This window comes from Pleurodeles waltl, chromosome 10 (genome assembly GCF_031143425.1).
Source record: "Pleurodeles waltl isolate 20211129_DDA chromosome 10, aPleWal1.hap1.20221129, whole genome shotgun sequence".
In the NCBI taxonomy this organism is placed as follows: domain Eukaryota; kingdom Metazoa; phylum Chordata; class Amphibia; order Caudata; family Salamandridae; genus Pleurodeles; species Pleurodeles waltl.
This window is the reverse complement of record NC_090449.1, coordinates 865225519-865251471: the sequence shown is the minus strand read 5'-3', so window position 1 is coordinate 865251471 and position 25953 is coordinate 865225519. Positions and strand designations below refer to the sequence as shown.

General features: G+C 41.2%; 1 protein-coding gene across 1 annotated transcript in view; it reads left to right on the top strand.

Annotated features, from left to right (window-relative positions):
* The window catches only part of ITGA8 (integrin subunit alpha 8), a 550523-nt gene that overhangs the window by 179648 nt on the left and 344922 nt on the right, over positions 1-25953 (top strand). The window contains exons 8-11 of the mRNA XM_069211593.1: positions 493-537; positions 8551-8594; positions 13538-13594; positions 13708-13760. Coding sequence (XP_069067694.1) covers positions 493-537; positions 8551-8594; positions 13538-13594; positions 13708-13760 — 199 coding nt within the window. The remainder of the gene's footprint in view (positions 1-492; positions 538-8550; positions 8595-13537; positions 13595-13707; positions 13761-25953) is intronic.

Sequence of the window (25953 nt, the reverse complement as noted above, 5' to 3'; positions counted from 1 at the left end):
ACAGTGTTATTTCCCCCCATGGAGAAACAATAGTTGTTGCTACTGGCGCGAATTTGGAGCAGTCGTTGGTGCACAGGGCGGGTTTCTGACTGCTGGTGCAATGTGGTGGTAAATACAACAAGTTATGTAGGAGCCTTGCTCACAATTGTATTTCTGTTTTCACCAACACATTTCTTTTGAAAGTACCTACAGTGCTACCTCCCACGAGACACAGTAGTGGCTGTAGGCTCGAACTTGGAACAGGTCTGTGTACACGTTTGCTGATTGCTGGTCGAAGGCAGTGGTAATTACAGAGTACTACTAATGTTACATGGTTAAGCTCAGGATTAACATATACAGAGTTGTTTCCTGTGCTGGCGAAGGTATTGTTTATAAAATATTTTGATGAAAGTAGACAAAATTCCGTAGACTCCTGTTCTCCCCTTCCCCATCTTCTGCAAAGTGCTTTCTCCAGCTGACTTTAATGTTTTGATTTGAATTATCTCCCCTTAGGCTACTCTGTGACTGTCGGAGAGTTCACTGGAGACTCTACACAAGGTAAGCATTGAAGAATTTAGGGACCCTCCTATTGACCAACCAAATCCTTGTCCTCTCATACACCGTTTATTAGCATCTTTGTGCTTTTCAATGTGCTTAAAAGGGGGCATGCAGAGTAGGGAAAAAAATTATTCTCTTCTCCCACTTCTCAGTCTTAACAATTACCAATAACAGGCATTGTAGAATGATGCTTTGTTTGATGACATTTTGGGGTTTTGAAATGCATTATGCCTCCATTCATCCAATCGCATTTTAATGATACACATCCAGCACCAGATACTATGATATATTATATATCCATCAACAGTCCATTAAATATTATGAAATATATTTTACATAAAGGGTGTGAGAGGAATACACACAAAGGTAAATGAGTGTAGACAACACAGACCTAGAGGCAAACCACAAGGACAGGGAAGAATGAAGGGGACAAATGGAGAATGACAGAAGCATTGATATGTGATAAGACAGGATTAATGGGAGGACCTCAGAAGTATACGTGGAGAAAAGGGGAGAACAAGATAGACACGTGGATGGAGACATAATGAACGGCCATTTAGGTCACAGAAAGCCAGATACTGCGAAAGCTGTAAATAAGGAAAGGATGATTAAAAATATGTAAGAAAATATGGTCATATGTGGGTGTGCCCAGTAGTATAAAAAGAGAAACCAAGTGAAGTTATGAGCTGAACCCACAGAAAGAACTGGGGGACTGCGACATGTGACACCTACTTCATCATTAAATGTTGAACCATCAGAAGGAGCTGCGCGACTGACAAATATAAGACCCCCTTCATAACTGAAAGCTTTGAAAATATATACTTATTATATATATGTGAAGTTAAATATAGTGAGCAGATACTCACCTACTCATAGTTACCTGTCAAAATGTTGGTACTTGTTATTTGACTGAAATTGTCTGTTGTCTCGATATTCCCTACTCAATTCTTTGTACCTCCACTACGTCTGAGGCATGCACATTCCCCCATCATCATTAAAAGCTGAGCCCCCAGATGTGAACCCCAAAAATGTGCAGGGCCTTTGAGACATGTATTATCCCTCAGCACCCTTAAATCTTATTTTTGTGCTGTGCTTTTAAACCATCTAATTCACTGAATACAGAACTTCATTATTAGGCGCATTCCCTTAAGTCAACACGTTTTGTGGTGTGTGTAATTTTCTGTTATAATAAAAGCCCACATGCATGTGGCCGGTGTCACTAAAAGACGTGGGCTGTTTGATCATAGAGAGTTAATCCCACCGCTATAACAGTTAATATATCTGTTAGATCTCTTTCATCTTTATCTTCCGAACTTGCTCAGAAACTAAAGCTATATTTATGTATGTTGTAGCTTAGTGACAATTTGGTTCTGTATGCTTTTTGATAATGCATTATAATGAATCACACTATTACCATAAGGTTGGCATAGAGAACTCAGGGGGTGATTTATTTCTTGGCGGATGATCTCCTGTTCCGCCATGGGGACAGAGTAATTTACTCCATCTGTTGATGGAGAGGCCAACCACCTCATATATAATTGACCACCAAGCAGGCATCATTTATGAAACATTGCCAGGAATTACCGTTTCTGCAGCTCCTGGCAATGTACATTACTTTGTGTTACAGGGCTTTATCAGCAGGATACAGCCCTGTAGCACAAAGTATTTTTTTCCTTTACAAAAAGAAAAGCCCAAATCAGGATTTTCTTTTTGTAAAGAACAAATATAATGCTTTCCTTGCAACAGGAGTCTTCTCCTATGGTGAAGGAAGTGTTGTACATGTATTGCTGTTCATTACTGGTTCTACATGGTGGTAAGAAACAATAAACAATAACGACATGTACAACCATCTCAATTGGGCAGGCAGACATGTAGCCATTTCAACAACAGCTCTTACTCTCCAGGGTTGTTGGAGAAGTTTGGCAACTGCGGAGATGGAGTAGTCTCCACCATAGAAAAACTGAAGGTCCACCCACATTTAAATCTGGCAGGCGGACCTCCATGTTGGCTGTGTGTATACTCCATCACCTTGGCTACGAAGTATACATACAGCCAATGTATACATCCCCCCACAGCTTTCACACCTACAATGCCTGCTAAATACAGGCTAGATAATAGAAGAATGGAATGCACCAAGATATATACTGACCCTCCATGCTCCCTCCCTTCCACAGCACTAGTGCAAGATGTCTTTCTCTAAAACAGACAAAAGACCATGGCTGTGCTTCCTCTTTGTGATAACTACTTCTTCTTGGAGGTCAAGGATGATTGGCTTGCATCATTCCATGGGAAATGGTCTAATTTCAAAGAGTACAAGCGGATTATATTCTTTAAGAAGAATTAACGTAAAACATTATTATAGTGTCAGAACGGAAACTTTAACGTTTTTTGACAGAAAGAAGAACTTTAGCAAACTCCTCAGATGACCCTGGAGGAGAGATTTGCTTATTCATTCTCTGAACTCTGGAAGGAAATCATCTCTTGCTCCACCTGAGAGTGGTGAGATAGGCATGAAGAATTCTATTGCATATTGCCCATTGGTCTACAATTATTGATGTTTGCTTCACTTTAAGGCATTCAAGCAAATAGGTGCTTAGCTGACCAAGAAGCCTTATTTGAATCCAATACAGGGTACAATTAATGTGGATGTGAGATGTGAGAAGATTACAGTCATCTAAGCAACCATGTTCTGCACAAACTGGAGGTTCAATATAACTACAAGATCCAGCTCTCTATTTAGAGTAATATGGTCAATTAACTATTCTGAGGAAAAATGTGGATTAGTGATAAAAAGCTCCTATGCTAACAAGAGAGTGCACTACTTTTAGTGGCAAATGTCAAGATATGTGAACTGTACCACAAAAGTGGCCACTTTTGACACACAGTGAATGCTCATCCCATTTAGTAATATGTTGTGAAGCTCACCTCCCCCCATCTTCTAGCACCTTTCACATGCTATGATAAGGAGTTTTGTTGTTTAAAGTCTAGTTTTAGTCAGTTCTGTTCTTTCACAAAGGAGGTCTTGCCAGCAGCCGAGACTCCTTCGCTATGGCAGAGGAGCGTCACCAAAGAAAAAAGAAAATGATAATAACACAGCGTTATTATCATTTTATTTTCTTTTTGGAGCCAGGTTTGGGTAGGATGGGGCTGGATGAAGTCTGTAGGATGAGTAGTATGTGCAACTATAAGTGCGCATGTCTGTTTGGCCGGCCGTGTTGCACAGCTGGGAGGAGAAAGTGCACAAGGTCCCACTCCCTGTGTGAGCGCCGAAGCAGGCCACTCACACCAATCACGACGCTACAGACATGTGGTGACAGCAGCATCGTGATTGGACGGAGGAGATACAAATGCATCTCCCAAGGGTTTAGGAAAGTGTTTTTTTTTAACCCCCACTCACCCCGCCACGCTATTCAGCGGAATGCGCCACTGCTTGCCAGGATAATAAATATAAATGTTAATTTATTTTCAGGGGTGGGAGACAAACATAGAGTCTGTGTGTCATCTTCACACATCTAGTGGTAACATCAAACTACAGTTTAACATACTTGTTACAAAGGAAGAGAAATAGCCTCTGCCTAGTGCTACCACTCAAAATGGCAATTGATAAGGCCATTTTCCGTGATCTCGGACAAGTCCTGTGGGATGATGAGCAGAATTACATTATTAATAATATTGCAAAGCTGCAGTTCATCCAGTGAAGCAAAGTTTGATAAATATTCCTTTCTTCCAATGTTTCAATTTCTTAGCTCCTTAACCAGTTCCAGTCACCAATGGTTATCACCTGAGGGGATGACCCTTGTAGTAACATGTTGTTTGTTGGACTGTTAAGAAGGCACTGATCTTTGAATGTTATGCTTCAAACATGTTTGGTGCTCAGTGTCTGCTGTGTTCCACAGTAAAGCTTATGAAGAGCAAAACACATGTCTGGGGTTAAGAAAAAGAAAGTTGCAGCTTTGCAAAGATGAATCACATTGATTGTAATGCACTGGGATGGCTACCGAGCCTGGTTTCACTTGAAACTCACAACTGAAGGTTATTGGTGAGTGCTAGCCTTGTTTTGAGCGTGAGTACATGGAGGATTCTTCGTAATAGATGGTCCCTGGTGAATGGCTTGACCAGAGAGGAATTATCTTGTAGTAACATGCTGTTTGCTAGATTTATAAGAAGGCATTGGTGTTGAATGTTATAGAGCAAACAAATTTGACACTCGTTTTATGCTGTGCTCCACCGATGACCTTCATGCACCAATGATTTGCACACTGCGCTATGGTGCCTTCGTGGGATTTCTTGTTGTAAGCGTTGGGGAATTGGGCAAACCCAAGGGTGATCTTGAGCTTGGAGAGGTGGCATCATGCACACTGCCTCTCTATGGCAACATTTTAAATTAAGATGGGCTGACTCCCGGGGGACCCAAAGATCAGATGGAGCATCCCTCAACTTCTCCCCTGCTATTCATAAAAAGGCAAATGTTAAAACAGTTGTGTCTCCAACCCATATTGCCAGTTTGGTTAATCTTTAGCTTGTTTTTCTCCTGGTGGCCTGGCCTAGCTACCAGGATCATTTACAACAGGCGTCATAGCTTCTAAAAAGGGTGCATTTTGCAGTGATCCGGAGTTGCTATCTCCCAGGATCAGGCTTCTCTTTGCCTCCCTCCTGGTGCTATTCTCCTACTCATGGGGGCATCTTGTGCAATCTCTCTGCAACCAGCCAGCAGAGCACCCTCCTGCATGCTCACTCCTGAGGCCCCAGAGTCTCCTGGCTGTCTTGCAGAGCACCTGTGGGGGAAAGTGAATTACTGGACTTGCCCCCAACTGGTCCTCAGGGGACATAAGAGGTCCAGTGTCACTGGCCTTGGCGAGACCCATCAAAGTCCTGGGGTCAACTCGAATCAAAGTCCTTAGTCCATCTTTGCAGGGCATGAAGTGGCTTCTACTTTTAGATGGCCATCCTGCCTGCCACTGCTACCTCAAGGGTCTTCTCAGCTATCACACCATTGTTTTGGGCTTATTAACTGCAAGTGGAGAGTTCTAGATGCCAGACACCCTTGGCCAATCCTAGGATGTCACATCATCCTTCCACCTAATTCCAACCTTGCTGCACAGAATTCTGAGAAAATCCATAATGGTAACTTTAAGCTTTCTCTGGAAAGAGCTACACTGATGGTTTCAGCTCTGCCCCTAACTGACATCACTGCCATATCCCTTTCCCACCAAAACTTTAAAGTTGAGCAGCTTCTACTGTGTTGACACCAGAGGACTGTATTTCCTCCTTTGTTCAGTGGACCGGGGCTGTCCCAGTCCCAGAGTCAAAGCCCTTGAATCTAATTAAAGGCTGAACCAGAAACACACAACAGAGTAATACTCTGGAGATATAGGGGGCCATTTTCAATTTGGAGGGCGCAAAAAGCCCACCTGCCATACTCCTGTGGTCAGGTTACCACCAGTGCGGCTGCCTTCCCGCAGGCCCCATTACAAGTTCCCCACTGGGTCAGCAGCGAGGAACAGCCCACAACATTGACGTCAGCTCATAATTGATCCGGGGGCAATGTTGCGGTGCGTAGGGTCCAACAGCACCCATTGTGCTTTTTGCTGTCTGCATAGCATAGCAGACAGTGAAAAGCACGATGGGGCTGTCCATGGGGGCTCCTCTACTGCCCATGCTAATTGCATGGGAAGTGCAGGGGCCCCTATGTGGCCCTTGCACCTTATCTCTTGCAGCTTTTACATGGTGGTGCAACCCACCATATAAAAGCTGGTGGAGAGGGGGCTTGTAATCCCCAGGGCGGCACTGCATGCAGCACTGCCCTGGCGGATTAAGACCACCAGCACCACCAGTCCCTCCAGTGGAGGGAAACTGGCGGTGCTGGCGGTCCGACCATGGCTGAACTGCCATGGTCATAATGTGGCAGTCTGACCACCGCCAAAACAGTCAGACCACCTCTGTGGTGGTGGTCAGACTGCCATGGCAGCCCTGGCGGTCAGAAGACTATCAGGGTTATAATCAGGGCCATAGTGTATCAGCTGACATTCAATTCATACCTTCCCTTTTCTGAGGACATATTTATGATATAATTGAAAACTGGAAGAAGTTCTACTTTAAATTGCTCTCATGTCACTGCAATAAACAACAAGGGTCCAAAATCCTAGCTTAAAGATTACATAAATCTAGATTAGTACCTATTAATAAACAGGTTGTTTTTTCCACTGAAGGGTTCCAAGTGACATCATCAGCAAGGAGTGTGAAGCTTGAATTTTTTGTAATTCCATTTGGAATTTGGAGGTCTAAAAATTCCAGTTATTGATAACCACTGCATTTACAATTCCATGTACTCCATGACTTTCCTCAGTTACCCTTCCTGTGAGCTTATCCTATGAATCTGCTATGCTGGGGGAGAGGAGTCATGGGAATGCCACACACAAAGGCTCCTCCCACCCTTCTCCCTCCCTTAAAAAACATGCGATTCTTCATTGCTTTCCATCTTCCTTTGGCTTTCCTGGTCTCCTTCTTTTATTATATTTCTAAATATTCAGGTCTGGATGCTTATTCGCAGTCCTGGTCTTTCCATGTCTGATGTGCAGATGACTGTTTCTGAAAGCCACAGTGACACCACACATTGGAGTATGAGGTAGACAAGTGTCTTTGAGAAGCTACCACCTTCTCAGGAGGAAAAGCATGAAGTGTAAAAATCCTCCTTGCTTGACAAAGCCTTCACGTATTCAAGAAAACCTGTATCCCATAGAGGAAATCTTCCAAAACAAGAAGTCAATATCAACAAGTGGAGGGAGTGAGGAAACAAGTGAAAGAAAACAACTTTGTTGCAACACACCTTCCAACCAGACTGAAGCCTTAATATAGTAAAAGCACAGGAAAAGGAAATTATTTCAAACATCACACCAAAAGAAAAACAAAAAATTGGAAAAAAACAGAAAGCAATCAAGGAAGAAGCAGTCATGATAGTAAAGGGAAAGAAACAGGAAAGAAAACCTGAATCAGACTAACTGTGGAGCAGATTAACAAGGCCCCTCAAACTCTCAGGCAAGTGACTACCACTTTAGAGCTGGGGAGCAAGGAGCAACAGCTCAGATCCCAGGAGCATGAGGTAAGGCACCAGAAAGTGAGTGAAACATATAGCCCACAGCTGCAGGTTTCTTGTGTCATTTCCTGAGACCCAGGAACCACGGAACCATCCCATGTACTGTGATTCTCAGATGTTCAGCTGGCAAAGTCACTGTGGTTGCAACAATAGAAAAGCGATTTACCATCTTATCACTCTGTTTATCTCTTTGTACCTACTTCTCAAATAGTCTTCTCTTCCTGACCTCAGGGAGAACTGTGCTATCCCAGTATGGAAAGGATGGATAGTGAAAGGCAGGGTAAAACAGGGGTGTAGATTTGCCGGGGATGTTTAGGGTATTACACCCCCCTAAAACATTGTATTTTGTAATAAAAAGTTGGGTACAAGTGCTTTCAGTCGGATATGGTGACTCCTGTGTCGGATTTCATCTGGTATTTTCACACACAACTCATCTGTTTTGAACGTCTTAAAAATGTTGGTTAGTTTGAAAAATATTGTGTTTTAAGTACTCCCAACAATACGATCTGCCCGTTAGGCCCCCTCATGCCCTACGTCTCCTGTAATGTATTTTCACTATATGTGTCAGCATGATTGTTGGGAAACATCAAGTTCACCCCCCCTCCAATTTTACTGACCAAGCTACCCCCCTGGGTTAAATAGTGGTTCCTCATCTACTGTTTGAACGCCTCCGTTGGATTCTTTGATATCAGAGGGAGGCAGAGGAAGACAGGGGAAGCAACTGCTCCCCTCATGACCTCTCTAGAGTGAAAAGAAAATATGTTTCTCTATTGTAAGATTCAAGCAGAGAATAACAGATTTCAAATCTTGGATTCTCAATAACATCTTCTTATGGAAATCATTCACAGCAATTGCTTCATGACCTTTCACTGGTTCACATTATACTTCTAACACAATATTAACCTTTGTTTCCTTTGCAGAGTTGGTTGCTGGAGTTCCAAGAGGAGAACAGAATATTGGATATGTAAGTTAATGTATCACAACCTTTTAAGAAGGAGTTACTTTTGAAGAATGAAAATAGAAAGCATGATTTATACTATACAGACGGTTTCTATTAGAAATTCTGTTGGTTCTGTAGCAAACTCAAAGCTATATGAAACACAATTGCCAATTTGCGGCATACAATTTAATGTGGAAGCTTTTCTATTTTGTTTTTCTGTAAAAGAAACACTGGAAATATGTTTAGAACAGGCAATTATCTTGTTATTGAAAATGTGCTATTTTAGTGTCTTTGTGGCTAATAACTAGTGGGATATGTAATTAAATGTATTCCTGTTCACCATGAAATGACTTACCGCACTAAGAAGAATGCCAATGTGGCACTTTATAATAGGTCTTTATTTTCAGGAACATTTTCATGTCTTGTTCCGATGATTCACTGTATCCTACAATCTTTTTTTGGGCCCTAGTCATGTAAAACATGTATATACGAGATTCAGTGGTACTAGAAACACACTACTCACATACAAAATTAACACAACAAAATCACGATTGAAACTTAGAAGGTGAATATGGCTAACAACAAGTTGTAGTCTTTCGGAGTAGTAGAAGTAAGATGAGCAGCATAGGTCTCTAGAGAGACTTCTATGCTGCCACATAGAGGCCGCTGCATCTTTATGGCAAACCAAAACAATGGCATTCCTGAATGTGCCTCTCAGAATACCACTGCATCCAAACCAACTTGTGCTAAAAGAAGACCTTTGGTTCAATTGGATGCATGTATGGCAGTACGAAAGAGGTGCGGAAACGTAGTCGACATAGTGTGCAACTCAGGTTCAGCTGTTCATTTGTCTTAGGTAATTCTAATAAAGCCTTATTATTATTTTGTATTGTCTTTTCAGAGACAACTTCTGGCTTAGAAGTGATTACTTTCAGCGTTGTAGCCTCCGTTCAACAGTGGACTAGCCTTAAAGGCTTTCATGCAGCTGCCCCACAGGACAATTGCCTAATGATGTATTGATCTCCTAAGGGTGAGGGGGCATTTGTTTTTATTTTTCTGAAACACAATTCCACTTTAGGAGTTTGTTTCAGAAAAACAAAATAGAAAATATAAAAGTTTGGTGAAAGGCTATCAAAACCAATGGTGGCCTTCACTTGTGTATTTTACACCATGAAGGGAACTATTGTGATGGTACCTTTCAAGGGACAGAAATGACCACTGGGCCAGCAGCGATCTCTATCAATAACAACCTTTAATGGTGAAGTAGGGGTGCAGTGTAACTCATCTATAAGTAGAAATGAATAACCTTCACTTATTTTACTATGAGATACAATCTTGGCACCAACGTTTACACTTCCCAACTACTTTCCAAACCCGCCGCCCGCCAAGCGGGAACCGCCAGAAGACCGTACCGTGGTCGAAAGACCGCGGCGGTCATTCTGGGTTTCCCACTGGGCTGGTGGGTGACCGCCAAAAGACCGCCCGCCAGCCCAGTGGGAAACAGCCTTCCCACGAGGACGCCGGCTCAGAATTGAGCCGGCGGAGTGGGAAGGTGCGACGGGTGCAGTGGCACCCGTCGCGTATTTCAGTGTCTGCATAGCAGACACTGAAATACTTTGTGGAGCCCTCTTACGGGGGCCCCTGCAGTGCCCATGCCATTGGCATGGGCACTGCAGGGGCCCCCAGGGGCCCCGCGGCACCCCCTACCGCCATCCTGTTCAAACAGGATGGCGGTAGGGGGTGTCAGAATCCCCATGGCGGCGGAGCGCGCTCCGCCGCCATGGAGGATTCTCAAGGGCAGCGGAAAGTCGGCGGTACACCGCCGACTTTCCGTTTCTGGCCGCGGCTTAACCGCCGCGGTCAGAATGCCCAGCGGTGCACCGCCAGCCTGTTGGCGGTGCTACCGCCGACCTCCGCCATGGCGGTAATTACCGCCAGAGTCAGAATGACCCCCTTGATGTCACGACTTACTAGGGACTGTTCAGGGACTCCAGGGAATGGCAGAAAGCTTCAGCCTGGTTCTCCAGCTTTAAAGTTTTTGGGAGATGGCACAATGGAGATTACCCATCGTGCCCTATGTTTTATGCATGGTTAGAGTGCTGCCTAATTCAAAATGGCCACAGCCCTTTTATGACCTATGTTTCCATAATTAATGTTTTTCCAATCTCAGATGACCGTCATTGATTTACCGGTGGATAATTCTTAACTTCTAGGTTAAAATGGGTTCCAACAGTATAGAAGCCATCAGGGCCTTCTATTCTGTTCTTGGTAACATCTTTCTTCTGCTGACTAGTTCTCTTATTTAGTCCCCACTTTCTTTTATGTGCATCTTTTTGTTTTTTTGGGTGCCCCCTAACCCCTTTGGGTTCTGGTGTAGCTACCTGCTTCTTAACTCTCTCAAGGTTTTCTTGCAGCCTTACCAGTAGAAACCAGTCTCCAGCTTCCACCTTTTCATAGTTGTCCTCTGGACTAATGATGAAAGCGGTGTGCTCCTGACTCAGCGGAGCCACTAGACCAATGTTAATTGCTCTGCCTTTTCTACATCCCCATTGTCTGCAGTACGAACAGGTTAAAAGGAATGAGGAAATTGGGAGGCTTGTGGCTAATCTGTGCAATCCTCTACTCTAGCAATGCCACTTGATTGTCCTTTCTTTTACAAGTCACATTTACTCACAGAAACGCTTTTATGAATCTTGCTTCTGGCTAGTATATTGCAGTGATGGTCAATTCATTAACTTGCTATTTTTTAAGTATTTTATGCTTCAACTCTCAGTGCCATCAGAGTTCAAATAGAATTTTCTGTATTATACGGCCATTTAATACATTAACAAGGTCCCTGTGACCTCTGTCGCTGGCCCTTTACCCATGCCCAGAATGAGTTAGGACACATTTGGTCGATATACCTACTTTAAAGTCCAGAATAGGAAGCACTTTTTGTGGCATATTGCATTCATCCTATGCTTCTTCCCTTGTTAATCTACATTATCTGGGTTTGTTAGGCAGCAGTTATGCGTTTGCCTGAAATGTAGCCTTTTTAAATGGAAAATGTAAAGTGTAGTATTGGCTCGTGATCTGTTGGGGCAACAACGCATTGGATAAAATTGTACATAGTAGAATAAAATACGATAAATTATAATGGCATTGAATGCACATTTTTGACTTAGACAACCATTTCAAACCATGTATTACTCAAAGGAAATGTCAGAACTCAGGAAACTATCAATAAATATCTGCCAATCAAATAACCTTTGCAACCAAATATCGCTTAATGAATGGGTCATAGTTAGATGAAGCAGTTTATTAACCTACCCCGGGGCGTGTAGCTTGGTCAGTAAGGTTAGGGGGATGTGAGCTTCAGATTTCCCAACAAACACCCCGGTTAAAATACACTATAGAGGGGGGACCCAAGGAGCAGTAGGAAGGGAGAGTAGTGCAGATTGTGAGGTGTACTAATAACTCAGTATTTTATAAAATAACAATTTAAAACATTTAAATAGAAACAAGAGTGTGTGTTTTTGTCTGCATATTTTGCAAGAACTCCAAGTGAAATCCGACAAAACACTTCAGCATACCCGACGTAAAACACTTGTACCAAACAATTTCCTGCAGAATATATTTATTAAGGGGTGTAACACCACAAACACCCCCTCCGAATCTACACCCCTGAGCCTAGCTAGCAAAGAATGATGCAGATGATAACCAATTGCTTATGGCTAAAGTTGGGCAAGGCTTTCACAAACATTTATTATAGCAGGTGTTATGGAGTAGCATGGTCTGGTAAAGGAACCATCAACTAATGGAGAATAACTAGCCTGCAACATTTGAATACAGTCACTGTGCATGGTTAGCCCGTGATGAGGCAATCACTGACTTGAGCTCTAGCCTGAACCTTTTACCCCAAGTATTGAAGAGACCTTACAATTGTTCACAGCTAGACTGCAGGAGTGATCTTGAGTCTAAGCTCTCATAATCGGTCAAGAAGCTGCAAGTATTGCAGAATGAAGAGATGTGATTGATTTAGCAGGGCGGTGATGGTACCGACTCTACGGGCCTGATTAGGAGTTCTTTGTTATATTCCGATCCTTGCTTAAACCCCTTTTTACTCACAGGTCGGAACTACGTTTTAAAAGATAATTAATACATCCAATAACTATCGGATGCTTTAAATACCTCAAGCTTCGTAAAATTTCGTATTTTCAGTACCATGCAGATGTTGGTGTGCTAAATACCAAAATCGGCATGTTACTCCCCAATAACTCGTAATAGGTGCAATTTATAGTACCCATTAAATAACGAACGCCAGGGCATGGGTATTTACCAGGTGCAATAAATAGCATATTTACTTGTAATCAGGCCTTCGGTGTTACACCTATACAGCTCATTGGGTTTTAATACAGTTTTGAAATAGTGCAATGTTCCTCGCCTTGGTTTAGTTTTTAACACTCTTTACCCTCCTGGATAACCCTGAGTCAAGTAGCTTCACAAACTATTTAAAACGCTTTTCTCTCTTTCACGTTTCTATGCTTTCTGATTTATTAAGTGAAGGAATCTAAAGAGCATTCATGGTTAAAAGCAGAAACTCACAATGCACAATACAATATTTAAAAAGTCAGTATCAGGTTCTGATTTGGCATACTAGGCAGCTTGAGGCTTTAGTGGCAGTGGAACGGTCTGTGTGTTGTGTTTACTTCTATTGGACATCTTGCAAGAGTTTGAAGGCCGTTTGTAGGAGGGTGGTGAGAAAATCCAGATGAGAATTTTTAGTGTCAATGGAAAAGATATCACTGGTGATCCTAGGATTAAAGAAGTATTCCAGTACATGTGTACTTTTAAGCAGATGCCCTGGTTCTTCGGTTTCATTGATTACATCTCTAGTTAGCTAATGATATAAAAAGAAATAAAATTAAAGTACAAAAAAGCAGCGTCAATAAATTACGCAGTTAACTGGTTATTTTTATTTCGCTCAGGTTGCCATAATTAATTCCACAGACTTGACGTTTATTCAGAATTTCACTGGAGAACAGGTAATGGCATATTACAGTGTGGTGTTAAAGCAACATGCTACATAATATTATACCATATTTAATAAATACGTGCTTAAAAATAAAGATTCTTGTCTTTCCATTTATTTTTTCAGATGGCATCCTACTTTGGTTACACTGTTGCAGTGTCCGATGTTAACAGTGATGGGTAGGTCATGAAATTCGATTTTCCGTTACTATTCTGCATTTGTGATTTTATTGTATTTAAATAGCATATGTGCGACTGAGAGACAAAAAAGGCATTTAGATGTTTTCAAAAATTGAAGTTTATATATTAGTTCACAGTCTGTTCTCATTTGTGGACGTGAAACCTGATACTCTTGCTCTTCGTTAAAAAGTCAGGACCAAGTTCAGTTCACACTTTCAGCCAACTGTATATTTTTCTCTGAACTCAGTAATATATTGCACATTTTCTGGATTTTGGGGTGTAATACTTTTCTACTAGAGTGCTCTTCATCAAAACGTTTTACAAAACTGGAAGATTAAAATAAAATTTGATCCGTTTACACACTGTGTCAACTTACATGACTAATAATGGGTTCATGGGAGGTTGTAAACTTTCAGAGGTTCCACACCCAACACACCCACAGTTCCTGCAAGCCATATAGAGTCAGGATTGCTCCGGGTGGTAAATCCTCTCCATGCTCCACCTAGAAAATGGCCTCCCAGCAACCCACCCACCTCAGGGTCGTCTACTTAGGGCAGAAAAAAACTGAAATGGCCCTATGACTTGGGAAAAACTCCCAACATGTCAGAGCAGTTTCACAAAAAATGAGTCCCCCACTTCGGGTGTTACTTCAGTGAAACAAAGTATTCGGCCTCATTAAGATCTGGATTCCATATTGAGACCTGTTTGGGGACAGGAGAAAGTGTGATTGGTTTTGTTGTCTTACTTTCGCTTCGCTGGCCTTCTTTGGAAACAAGGATTTTGTTTGAATTTGGCTGTATTATATGGAAAGTCTTCTCCTTGTGAAGGCCATTTCAACTGATATGAAATAGTACTTCCTGTACGCTCTTGATCTACGAAAATCCACTAAGTGACCGCTTTAAATCTTAAGTACAATGCAAAGAACTGGACAAGGTGTTCTGGCTTAGGCTCTTCACATTTGCCATTTTTTCAGTTTCCTAAGACATAGAGGAATACTATTACTATTCGAAGGGAGCTAAAATGTATCTACTTTTTCAAAGTAAGATTGCCAATTTGTGGGGATATACAGTGCTACAATATGATACTTTTTGTGATTCACATTTTAAGCTTACTTCCTGGTTTTTGTTATCCGAGAGCAAATTTTGCCTTGGTATGTTTCACATCATGACTTCTACAATTTAGAATCATAATATTGGCATTTTGTGAATCGATTCTAGGGTTCTCCATTTTATTTTATAAATGATTTGCATTATTTTCAACACAAAAGGCAAAGAAATACACTGAGCAATGTACCACACTACAGCCATCAATATTAAAACACATAAGCCACTGTGTATTTGCACAGAACTAGTGTTGTGTCAGTGCTCCTGGCTCCAAAGTCTTCCTATATTTTCATTTACAGTGGCCCCACCATATTCTCCTGTTTTTAAAGTAACATGTGTAACCAATGAGCCATAAATAAGTGCATTTTTCAAAAATAATGTACGTGTGTACACTTTTAGAATTACATTATACTGTTTGTTACAGCTAACATTACATTTCATATAGATTGTAGCCTTACAAATACATTGCATCCAAATTAATCGGATGCAACATTTGTCATAACACATCATTCTAATTTCTACACCTTGTAGCTGGGAGTAACATTTTAATACAGAGTTTACCCTCAACCTTTTGTTGTGAGTGTTTGGGGCACTTAAAATGTCTGATAATTCATTGCTCTGGAATGCTTCTCTCTTGAAGCTCATCTGTACTGTATTGTAGCTTGTCAAGTATGAGAAGCTTCTAAGATTAAACATGTAGACGTTTTTCCTACGCCTATCAAGATGTGGTCCCATTGTTCTTCAATTTCTAAATATCAACTAATATCTTCCCTCTCTTATGTGGATGCAGTGGATTAGCCACACTAGAGGATTGTAACTAAGTAAACCATATTGTAATTGCAGCCACAAGCATAGCAATTCTTTATAATTAGGCAACTTTCAAGATTGTTTTATTCTTTTTGTTCAATTTTGCATCCATCCTCTTTGTTGTTTTTCTCTATTTTTTGTAGCATCTGCTTTGTTGTCTACAAAGATAGAGCACCTGGGGATGACAGAATGTGATTTTAATTCTTCCTTTCTAATCAAGCTACACTCAGGAAAATATTTGCCCTGAGTTTCCCTTTAGACCTCTTAGTACCTCTTAGTACCAGAGGGCATTTTGATCACCTTAACACAAAAAAGAATTGTATTATAGTTAGTAACTTCATTCCCGCATTCTTCTGTCTCTGTTGGCAAATTTCCACCTGTTTGTAAGATATAATTACCTAAACCACCTAAACCACCTATAAGTACTTGTAGTATCCCATTTGTTGGTCAACTGCAATGTACCAGCCTTTCTCCACTTCCAGAACCTCTTTGTTGTCTTTTCCCCTCCCCTCTTCAAAGTGGCATCCTGCCTAGTCCAGTATCTACTGCTCTCTATTTTCTGACAATTTGCTAACAGTTCTTCACAGTGCTCTGTTCACCTCTGGTGCCTCTACTGCAGTCTTCATCACTGGTGTCCTGGTATACATCATGCTGTTTTCCCATTCCAAAAAATTGCATGTAATAGTATGTGAAAGCATGTGATACACACTCATGAAATCACCAAAATGCTCACTAGCCATCAGTCAAAAGCTCAGACTGGGAAGGAAGAAAAGCTTGCAACTCCTGAGACCTCTTGGCGTCCCTGAGCAGTAATGTCATGGTCTCCTATGATTCTGATTGCTGATATCCCAGTTATAAGAAATTTTATTATTATTTGTGGTCGGTGCCTACCCACTTTAAGGAATACTCACATCCCTTGTCAGTGTGAACCCTTCTAGTCACTAAATTTACTTGTGCTCAATCCCCTGGCAGCTATGAAACAGAGCAGACTGGCTAAGTTTAGGGCACTAGTTAAAGTATTTATAAAATACCAAAACTGTAATAAAGTTGACGTGCAAAATTGTAAAAATCCCAAACTGAATTTGAAAAATAAAATACAATTTACTGAACATAAATGGCATAAAAATAACAAAAATCCAATAATAGGACCCAGAGATATATATTTTTTAAGTTTTAAGAAGGAATAATGCCAGGAACCATAGAGTGCTAATGACAGTCAATGGTCACAGTAGACCGGGATCTAAATGTAATTTGACCCTGACCGATATGGAGCACATTTAGAATGCACCATCCTGGTTCCTCCTGGTCAAAGATTTTAACTTCAGACTCTAGCTGTTAAAGTCCTAATCCTGCATAGGAGTACACTTCTAAAGCTCCCAGGACTTAATTGGAGGCACTTAAAGACTCACAGGGTGTCAGGCAAAGGCCAAACAGCAGGATCCACTCAGGGGCCAATTGTCACTGGTCAGTTGGGTAGTTGTATAAAAAGGCTTCTTGTAGCTTGTTGTACAACTGTAGTTTTAACAGGAAGATAGCCTTAAGGTCCTTGGAGTCCCCTTCTTTGTCCTGTGTACAAGAGAGTAGGCCAAGTCCTTTCAGGGCTCTTCTCAGGTGACGGACAACACATTCAGTCCTCTTCTGATCTCCCTCAGGCTCAAGAGTGGTCTGAAGTGGGTGCTTGGAGAGGTCACATTTATGCCTGGTACAAACTTGTTGATGGGGATGACTCATGGGCATGTCTTAAGCAATGAGGTAAAAGTACACAGGGCAAACCTTACACACTGTGTAAATCTTCAGCCCCACTAAACCTGGGTTCTAAGGGCTGAAGAAAGTACCTAAATTGTAAAAGAAAAAAGAGCTGGTGCCCAAAGCCCCTGCTCACAAGTCTGTGGAGGGTGCAATTAAGCAGTGGTCCACTGAATACAAAGGCTGCCTAGTCTAGAATCCACCTAATGCCTCTTTAATTCACTACCAGACACTCCCAGGGAGTTTCTTTCACTTTTGCACATTTTCACTTTGTAACAGATTTTCCAGCTCTGTCTTTCTTCGTATGTTGAATTTGGGTGTTTTGCACTTTTCTTGCCCCAGGAAATATCTGATGTGGAAAAATAGGTGCCAGTCCCCAAAAATAACTGCCAGTGGCCCCCACTGGCAACCACTCTCTCATGTTAACAACTGGCTGTGGGTGTGTGCTAAGGTAATCCTAGTGTCTTTCCACATATAACACTAAAAACCAGATTGGGGCAGTCTCTGTAACCACAATAAACTCAAAGACCGAAGTCTGGGAGAACAAAACGGGTTTTCATGCAACCATATAGTGGATACACTCAGAAAATGTCCCTTCCTTTCAAGTATACCCTCAGTCTTATGTGTAAAACCCAGAGATAGAAGTCTGTTGAGAAAAAAGCTGAGCTTTTCAGCAACCAATGTATACACAAGAATTATCTAACATTATGTTCTTGCCCTTTGAAGTGCACCACAAGTGTTACAAGTGAAAACCCAACAAATCTGTAAAAAAGGGTTTGACATTCCAGCAGGATTGACAATGTAATGTCAGAAAGGATGATCACAGCCCCACCATGCATATTCTCTCAGCTTCAGAGAAGTCAATACTGCCCATTCAGGTCACCCTCTCATTTGCTCTTAGGAGGTATTTCACATCCATTCGCACCTGTTCAGTTGTTTTTTACTGGCTGGCAGAAGTGGTTAAAAAATGCAAATAGTTCCCAAAACACTTTGGAAAGGGGAAAGGTAACTTTCTAAAACAGCCTTTTAATTAATATTTATCAATAATCCAACTTCAAAATTGAATTTAATTGTATTAAGTATTAAAAATACTTCTTTAATTATTTTTCTGGTTATTTCCTAGCTGAAGTGTGAACAGCCATCCTTGCTACAGTGACAATAGCTTTTGGGGCTTTTTCATTGTGAGCATATATTTAACATTAAATTCCTCAATGTCCTAATTTTAAATATCACGTATCATTCCTTATGAGTCAATGGGCCTACACAGGGGGAGTTAGATATACTTAAAAGGAAGCTGTTGACCTGTCGTAAGGGGTTAGTTTGAAAGGTCAAGTTTCTAGTTTAAAACTACAACAGCCAGGCTACAAATGGTAGGCCTTACGTCCTGTTTGCACAGTAGAGGGTGGCACAATGTGGCCCTGGTAACCCTTTGTAGCATATAGTGGGGACTTTCAGAAAAGTTAGATATGCCAATCAGGGGTATGGCAATTTCACCATGTTGAAAGGGGGAGCACAGGCACTTTATCACTGGTTAGCATGGGTAAAGTGCACAGAGTTGTACAGCCAGCAAAACAAATAGGATACAGGAAAAAGTAAAAAATCTAGGTTGACCCCCCAGAAAGTGCAAATTCCCAACAGTAGTCAGATTCGTGCTTGGTAGTTAAAAGAGGAAAAAAGATGCAGCTCCTGTCTGGCAGCAAAGTGGCGTTTCTTGGCATTCAATTTCACCTAATTTCCTTCTTGGTCAGTTCTTCTTCACTTATGGATCTACTTGTGGTGACTAATCTCAGTAAAACCACTCATTTCAATCTGAAAACACACAAAATAAAAGAGTACATTCTCCATGCAACTGCCACTCAAGCACATTTTCAATTTCAGGATAAGTTTACAATAATTAAAGGTGATCAACTTATTTTTAAACTTAAACACAACACACAAACCATTTTGGGTTGAGTACGTACACCTGCTTCCTTTTCAGAAGACTATTCTTCATTTTCCCATTAAGTAGTTACTTAATTAGCCTTTTAGTCAAGAATCTTTAAATCAATCATACTCCTGGGAATCAGAATGTGACATAAAAACCCACCAGAAAGTAGTTTTGGAAATCCAAAATAATTACATACACCTGCGCATTGAAACATTCAGCAAGTAGAAAATATTCAGAAAATGTTAAATTAAAAGCATGTTAAGAGAGGACTGTTAAAGGTCAAAGGTAAGATCAAAAGGATGACATTTCACACACTGTAAATTATTTGGCAAAATATATTTTGTTATTTTCTGTCCATTATGTCTACCAACAGATATTCGACCATTCCCTCATCTCAGAGCTGTCCCAATATTTTTCACGTTTCATTTTCTCTTACTCTTCATGAAGCTTGACCCACCCATATTTGCACATCTACAGATTAAAGTCCTATCCTTTGTGTACTCACCTACTGCATCATTTACCTCACATATTATCTTCCCTCATATCTCCCTCAACCTTCTCCTCTCCTTCACTCCTCCTGGAAAGTGTTCCACCCATCACTTGCCCTCGATCCTTCCAATATATTTCAGATGCTCTCCTTCTCCCAGAGCTTACATTACTGATTCTACCAAATGTACGCTAGCTATTTTTTCTCTTGTGCTCCAAAAACTAATTTAAAGCTTCTCTCTCCAGTCGGGCAATTGTCTCTTCTATTTATACAACCTGTGTCTGTACCATGTATTACATGTCTTCACATGTGCAAGACGTTTTATTACCAGTTCTGTTATACACATTTTAAATATATGGCAGGACTAGTATTTCCCATTAAAGACCTGTGCCGACTTTCTCTCATGTTCTTAGCTATTGTAGCTGCTCTAAGCAGATATAGAATCAAACTCCCTTCTGCTGTAATTGCTTATGGTTGCTTTCACACTTTGGGAAGTAAACAACAGGTTAATTGAAGAGTCAGCGAGGTGGTGGCTGAGCGATGTAAGGTTCTGTGTTGGATGTTCTTTTTTGTAGAATCAACCCCCTCAGAATTAAATGAGTAGTATTGCCTTTCTTGTTAAGTGTTCTGTTGCGTCACCTAAAAAAACAGAAGCATAACTAAAACCTGTAAGAGCCAGATATTTTTTTAACTTTGCAGATGGCTTACCTATAATTTTGAACTGGTGGTAAACTAATAATATTTTGCAACCAGATTTCGGGCACAAAGCATTACTACTTAGAATCGTGATCCGGTATTTGGAAGGAATGCCCAAACACGTCCTTTCGAAATTCCAAATTGCGAACTCAAATTGTGATCCTGTAGAATCGCAGTTTGGTGTTTGTGCAAAAAAAAAGCATTTAGGCGGTTGCAAATGGCGTTATTCTGTGAATTCTGCCATTTGTGACATTAAAATCCTTTCTACATTTGGCCCTAGGTTGCTAATTTGGCTACACAAGTGATTATAGCTTACAAAAAGACCTGCTAACCATTTTCAAGCTGTGTTCTTGGCTGGTTTCATGTGATTCCCAGTCTTGCACAGGACTTACTGGAAAACATCAGGAAATACAATTAAATGTCTTTGAAAAGTGCGTTATGCTGCTCTGTTTTTGAACTACCCAGAATGCTGCTTTCTCAGTGATTTATTGACACTGAAAAGAAGACATCTCCCTTGGCACAGTGTGGTGAGTGTTAACCACGTTACTGCCGTGATTGAACTTACCGCAATCTTCAATCTGCTGCCACACCACTCCTTAGTTTTGGACATTTTAAATCCCCTGCTACATCCAGGAAGCGCTCATTCATATCTCACTAAATCAAGGCACTGACATCTGCCAGTGGCTGATGAAGACCTTCAGACCAATGACTGTAAGTGCACTTGAGCTCACTGCACTTCTGGCTTGCAGTAGTCTACTTGGAGGAATAAATGATGCTCATTGTCAATGTCATGGTTCGGATGTTGGACTGAATGAAAGCATTTCCTTTTTTCCTTGTCTACTGGAAGACCTCACAGAGGCCTGGAAAATAACTTAATCATGTTCCTGACATGTGGCAAGGAAAGACTGAAGGAACCAGAACGGATTTTTATGTGAACATAGATTTTGGTTAATCCAGATTCAAAGACAGAGAAAACGTAAACTTTAGTTTTGATTTATGCCAAGGAGCATGTGATTGTTTACAGGGGTGTAGCTTGGTCAGTATGATTGAGGGATGGGAGCTTGAGATTTCCCAACACTCATGCTGGGACATCTTGTTAAAACACATTACATGATAAGCAGGGCATGAGGGGTTCTTTGGGTGTGGTGGAAAGAGCGAGGAGTGGGGATTTGTGAGAAGAACTTAAAACACAATATTGTTCAAAGTAATCAACATTTGTAATGCATTCAGACCTTAAAGGGAGAGAGTGTGTGTGTGTTTTTGTTAGTGTGGCATGTAAAAATCCCAGTTGAAAACCAACAGACTCCTCACATTACCCTACTGCACTTGAACCCATCTATTTTTTAAGGTGATGCACCACCACAAACACCTCCTCTGGAGCTACCTCCCTGATTGTTATTTATGTACTGCTGAAGAGATACTTAGTTTAGAATGCAGACTTAAAATAAACAGAGATATGTCTGGAACTCCTAAGTGTAATGTCCTTCATCCAAAAGCCCCTACTATGTAACGCAATCGCAGAAGTACTCTGTAAATGGAGTTCATAGCCAGTAGAATATCTAAGGTTGATCCATTTCTAAATGAGGTGGGCGACCGAGGGTGTGGTGGGCAGGATACTCCTTCATGTTTGCGTCATAATACCTGTCTGCCAAACTCTAAATCAGGCCTTTAGTCATACAGTAAGAATTATTTGTGTCAACTCACACCTCATCTGGAAGTGACGCAGAAGTGATGTGACGAAGCAGAAGAAACTCATGAAGTAGACGCTCTACATTCTGTGCCCCTAGCAACCTGAGCCCCAAGCACCCCAAAGCAGAAACCCAATCCAGACTACTCTGGATCTGCAGGCTGCACTTTTTGACCAGGTCATGACCTGCTAGAGGGGCCATCGGTGCCAGCATTTCTAGTGGCAGAGCACTGTGGGGGCCACAGGCAAGCCGCAATCGAGAGCCCTGACTGTGACCCACTAGCAAGTGGTAGCAGTAGGAGTGGCAGGAGCAGCAGCGTCAGGAGTGGCAGGGGCGAAGCAGAGCCAGTACGAGGTAGGATGAAAACACCCAAAGCAGGGTAGTGCAGGAGAAGGACAAAATGCTGGAGAAAATACATGTGTGAGAGGATACGCTGGGCAATGGAGTCATTGAAGCTACTGGATGTAAGGTGACCCCTGGCGTTTCAGGCTTCAAGCCATTGTGGTTGAACCCCCTTGCCATAGCCAGGGGGTCTGATTTTGGAAGTTAAAGAAACTAAGCCACAGGAGCGTAAAGAAATTTGGTTGAAAACAGAACTCTCGATCAGGTGAAGAATTAAGGTTTAGAACACAGGCCTGGAGTTTTGGTTCCATATCTCAATTCCTTCCTACACTGACATTTTACGATTATGGATCATTTAAGCAAGGATTCTATAGTGCAGTCTAAGGAGCTAGAACATGTTATATAATTAATTATCCCCTCCCAACATTGGCATGTGGGCCAAAAAAAAAACATTTTGAAACAGCCTTCAAATGGTTATTTTTCCAGAGTAGCCATAGCTGTCCTATACCTGGTCAATTATCCGTACTACCCTTTCTGCTTCATGCCAGACATAATTTTGGTGAAGTGATCTGCTTCATTTTGATGGTCGTAGGACTTTACCTATGTGACTACAATTAATTGTCCAAACCCCACTGGGATATCCAAACTTTATAACTGCGTATAGTATCACCTTCACATAGTTGGAGGGTTAAGTTGTCCTAGGCATGATTTATTCCTATAAACTAATTGGTAACCTGTTGACTTTGCTAAATTTGTTATATATATATATATATATATATATATATATATATATATATATATGTGAAAGGGACCAAAGTTTTTTAGGAGCCTGCCATTGGCACTGTCGAATGCTAAGGATGCCAAATACCAAAACTTTCTAGTCTTAAGTCCACCACATGCTTCTTTCTTCTACCACCCCGCACTTTATATCTATTTATCTCCCCATTGCAGTTTTTCATTGGTTTTCTCCCTTTGTCACTGTTTTTTCTCTTCCTCTTTCTTTCTACTTTTTCTGCCTGTTTTCTCTTGCTCTGGATCAAAGTGCGATGATGAAAAAAATAGCCTTGTCTCCAAAATGATGTTTTGGTGCATCCCACTGGCATTCACCAGCACAAATTAAAAACTGCCTGAAGAGGAACTTTTGTGTATATCACTGGTGATGCCTCACCATGGCACGTACCACAATACAAGCACATGGAATGACACATTAAACCCAGTGCTTAATTTGTAAATTAAAACATGCCGGTGCCCAAAGCCCTCCTCTTAAACACGTGGGTGCTGCATTTAAATGTGGGAACACGGAATACTGAGGCAGCGTAATCCTGAAGTTATCTCGGGACTCTTCAATCCATATAAAGCCACTTCCTGCCCCTTCAGCTCACTCTGTCAGTTTTCTATTTTCTCCCTTTGTGACGCCTTTTCGTTTTTCCCGTCCTCCATCTTTCCCATGTGCGTGTTTTGCTCGCAGATAATGCTTGAGGCAGAAGAATAAGCGCCAGCCCTCAAAAATAAGTGCCGGTGCTCAGCACCGGAAACAACAAGCACTAATTAAGACTGATTCAACCAGAATGTAAGTAATAAAAATCTCTTCTTTTATTTTATGACTGTATAGATTCTTAACAAAAGAACAAAGGAAAAAGGTGTAATGATTTTCACAGGAGACTTTATTTTACAAGGATTGCTTTCGATGCTTTCCTTGCTCTCATTACCCCATGGAAGACAAGAGTACGTCAGTGTCTTTGTATCCTGTTGATTTCTTAGTTCATTGACAAATGTGCAAGGTCATAAACAGGGATCAAGATGTTCGTGGAATCAAATGGCAGCAACATTGAGTCACACAGGGGGTCCTTTTGTCTTTGTTGGGTGCATTTAGGTTAATAATGCATTCCTGGAAAATGTCTTCATAGTGAGCGTCTACTAATCTTTTATGAAAAGCCAGGCTGGGGTCCTGCTTCTTTTTTTTAAAGTAAGTTTTAAAACAATGTTTCTCGCTGTCCAACATAGCATATACTATGAACTTCGAAATCATGCAGGTTTACCACATTCTGTTTTCTGTATCAACACAAATTTCTACACCCTATAGTAATTCCAAATCTCATAACTGTCTCCATGGACGTCAGTTCACCAAAATACCAGGGGTAGTGGAGTTGACATCAGACAACATTTAACCGTTACTTTCACTCATGCAGGCATGCTTACATATACAAACACATCACATTTTACACATACACACACTAGTTCTCACATAAACATACTCTCACACGCAAGGGCGTACCCAGCGAATATTTAAAATATTTTTTTACTTACCTCAGTTTCCAGGGAGTGTCATATTCCATCTAAATGTAATTCACTCTTTATTGCATTGATTGTGAGTAATAAAATAAATTAAATATCATTCACTATTAGAGTAATAACAAATTGAAAAAATAAGGAAAGTGGAGCTTCCATTGTGTGCCTGGCACTGATTTTGCCACCTCTGTGGCCAGGGATCGCAAAAGCAGTGCCAGGGGTCGCAAGAGGCAAGCCAGGGGGGTGACCTCTAAAGGACGTCTCTATTGTTTGCCACTTGCCGATGGCTACATCTTAACTCTGCTTTTTACATTAATACCATGAGTTATCAGAAAGCACACAAGCTGATATGCATTGTGATTGACTCGTACACTGGACAAAAAAGGAGTATACTCAATTACTGCCATGTTTGCTATTTACGCAGTAAATATTTTGATAAGCACTCGAAATTCCTGATGTATTGCCATTTTTTTTAGGTTTTTAATCGTGATTCAAACCTAATGTGCTTATTTTTCAAAATGACAAACTTAGTTGTATAAATTACTCCCAACATTCTCTGATGCAAAAATGAGGTACTTGCCCTATTCTGTATGTGAGGTTATGGGGTGGGAGTGTGGATTTAAGCGGTGAGCCTGTGCACAGGGTGTCTGGCAGGTATTTCTCAATGACGTTTTTAGGGACAGTCCTGGTTGTTGTTCCCTGAGCTCAGCAGTCTGTTGTAGAGTCCGTTGTTTAACCCCTCAGCTGCTGGGCCTCCCCCCCCCCCCCCGCTGAGCCATTTTTAGCTATTTGGGGTAGTTCTCTCTTAGGCCTTCATAACATTTTGTCCACATAAGCTATCCATGCCAAATTTGTGTCCTTTTTTTCCGACATCCTAAGGATTCGAAAGGTACCCAGAGTTTGTGGGTTCCCTATCGAGGAGACCAAGAAATTAGCCAAAATACAGCTAACATTTTTGTTTTCTTCAGAAAAATGGGAAAAAAGGGCTGCAGAAGAAAGCATGTGTTTTTTGCCCCTGAAAATGCCATCAACAAAGGGTTTGTAGTGCTAAAATCACCTTCTTCCCAGCCTTCAGGAACAGGCAGACTTGAATCAGAAAACCACATTT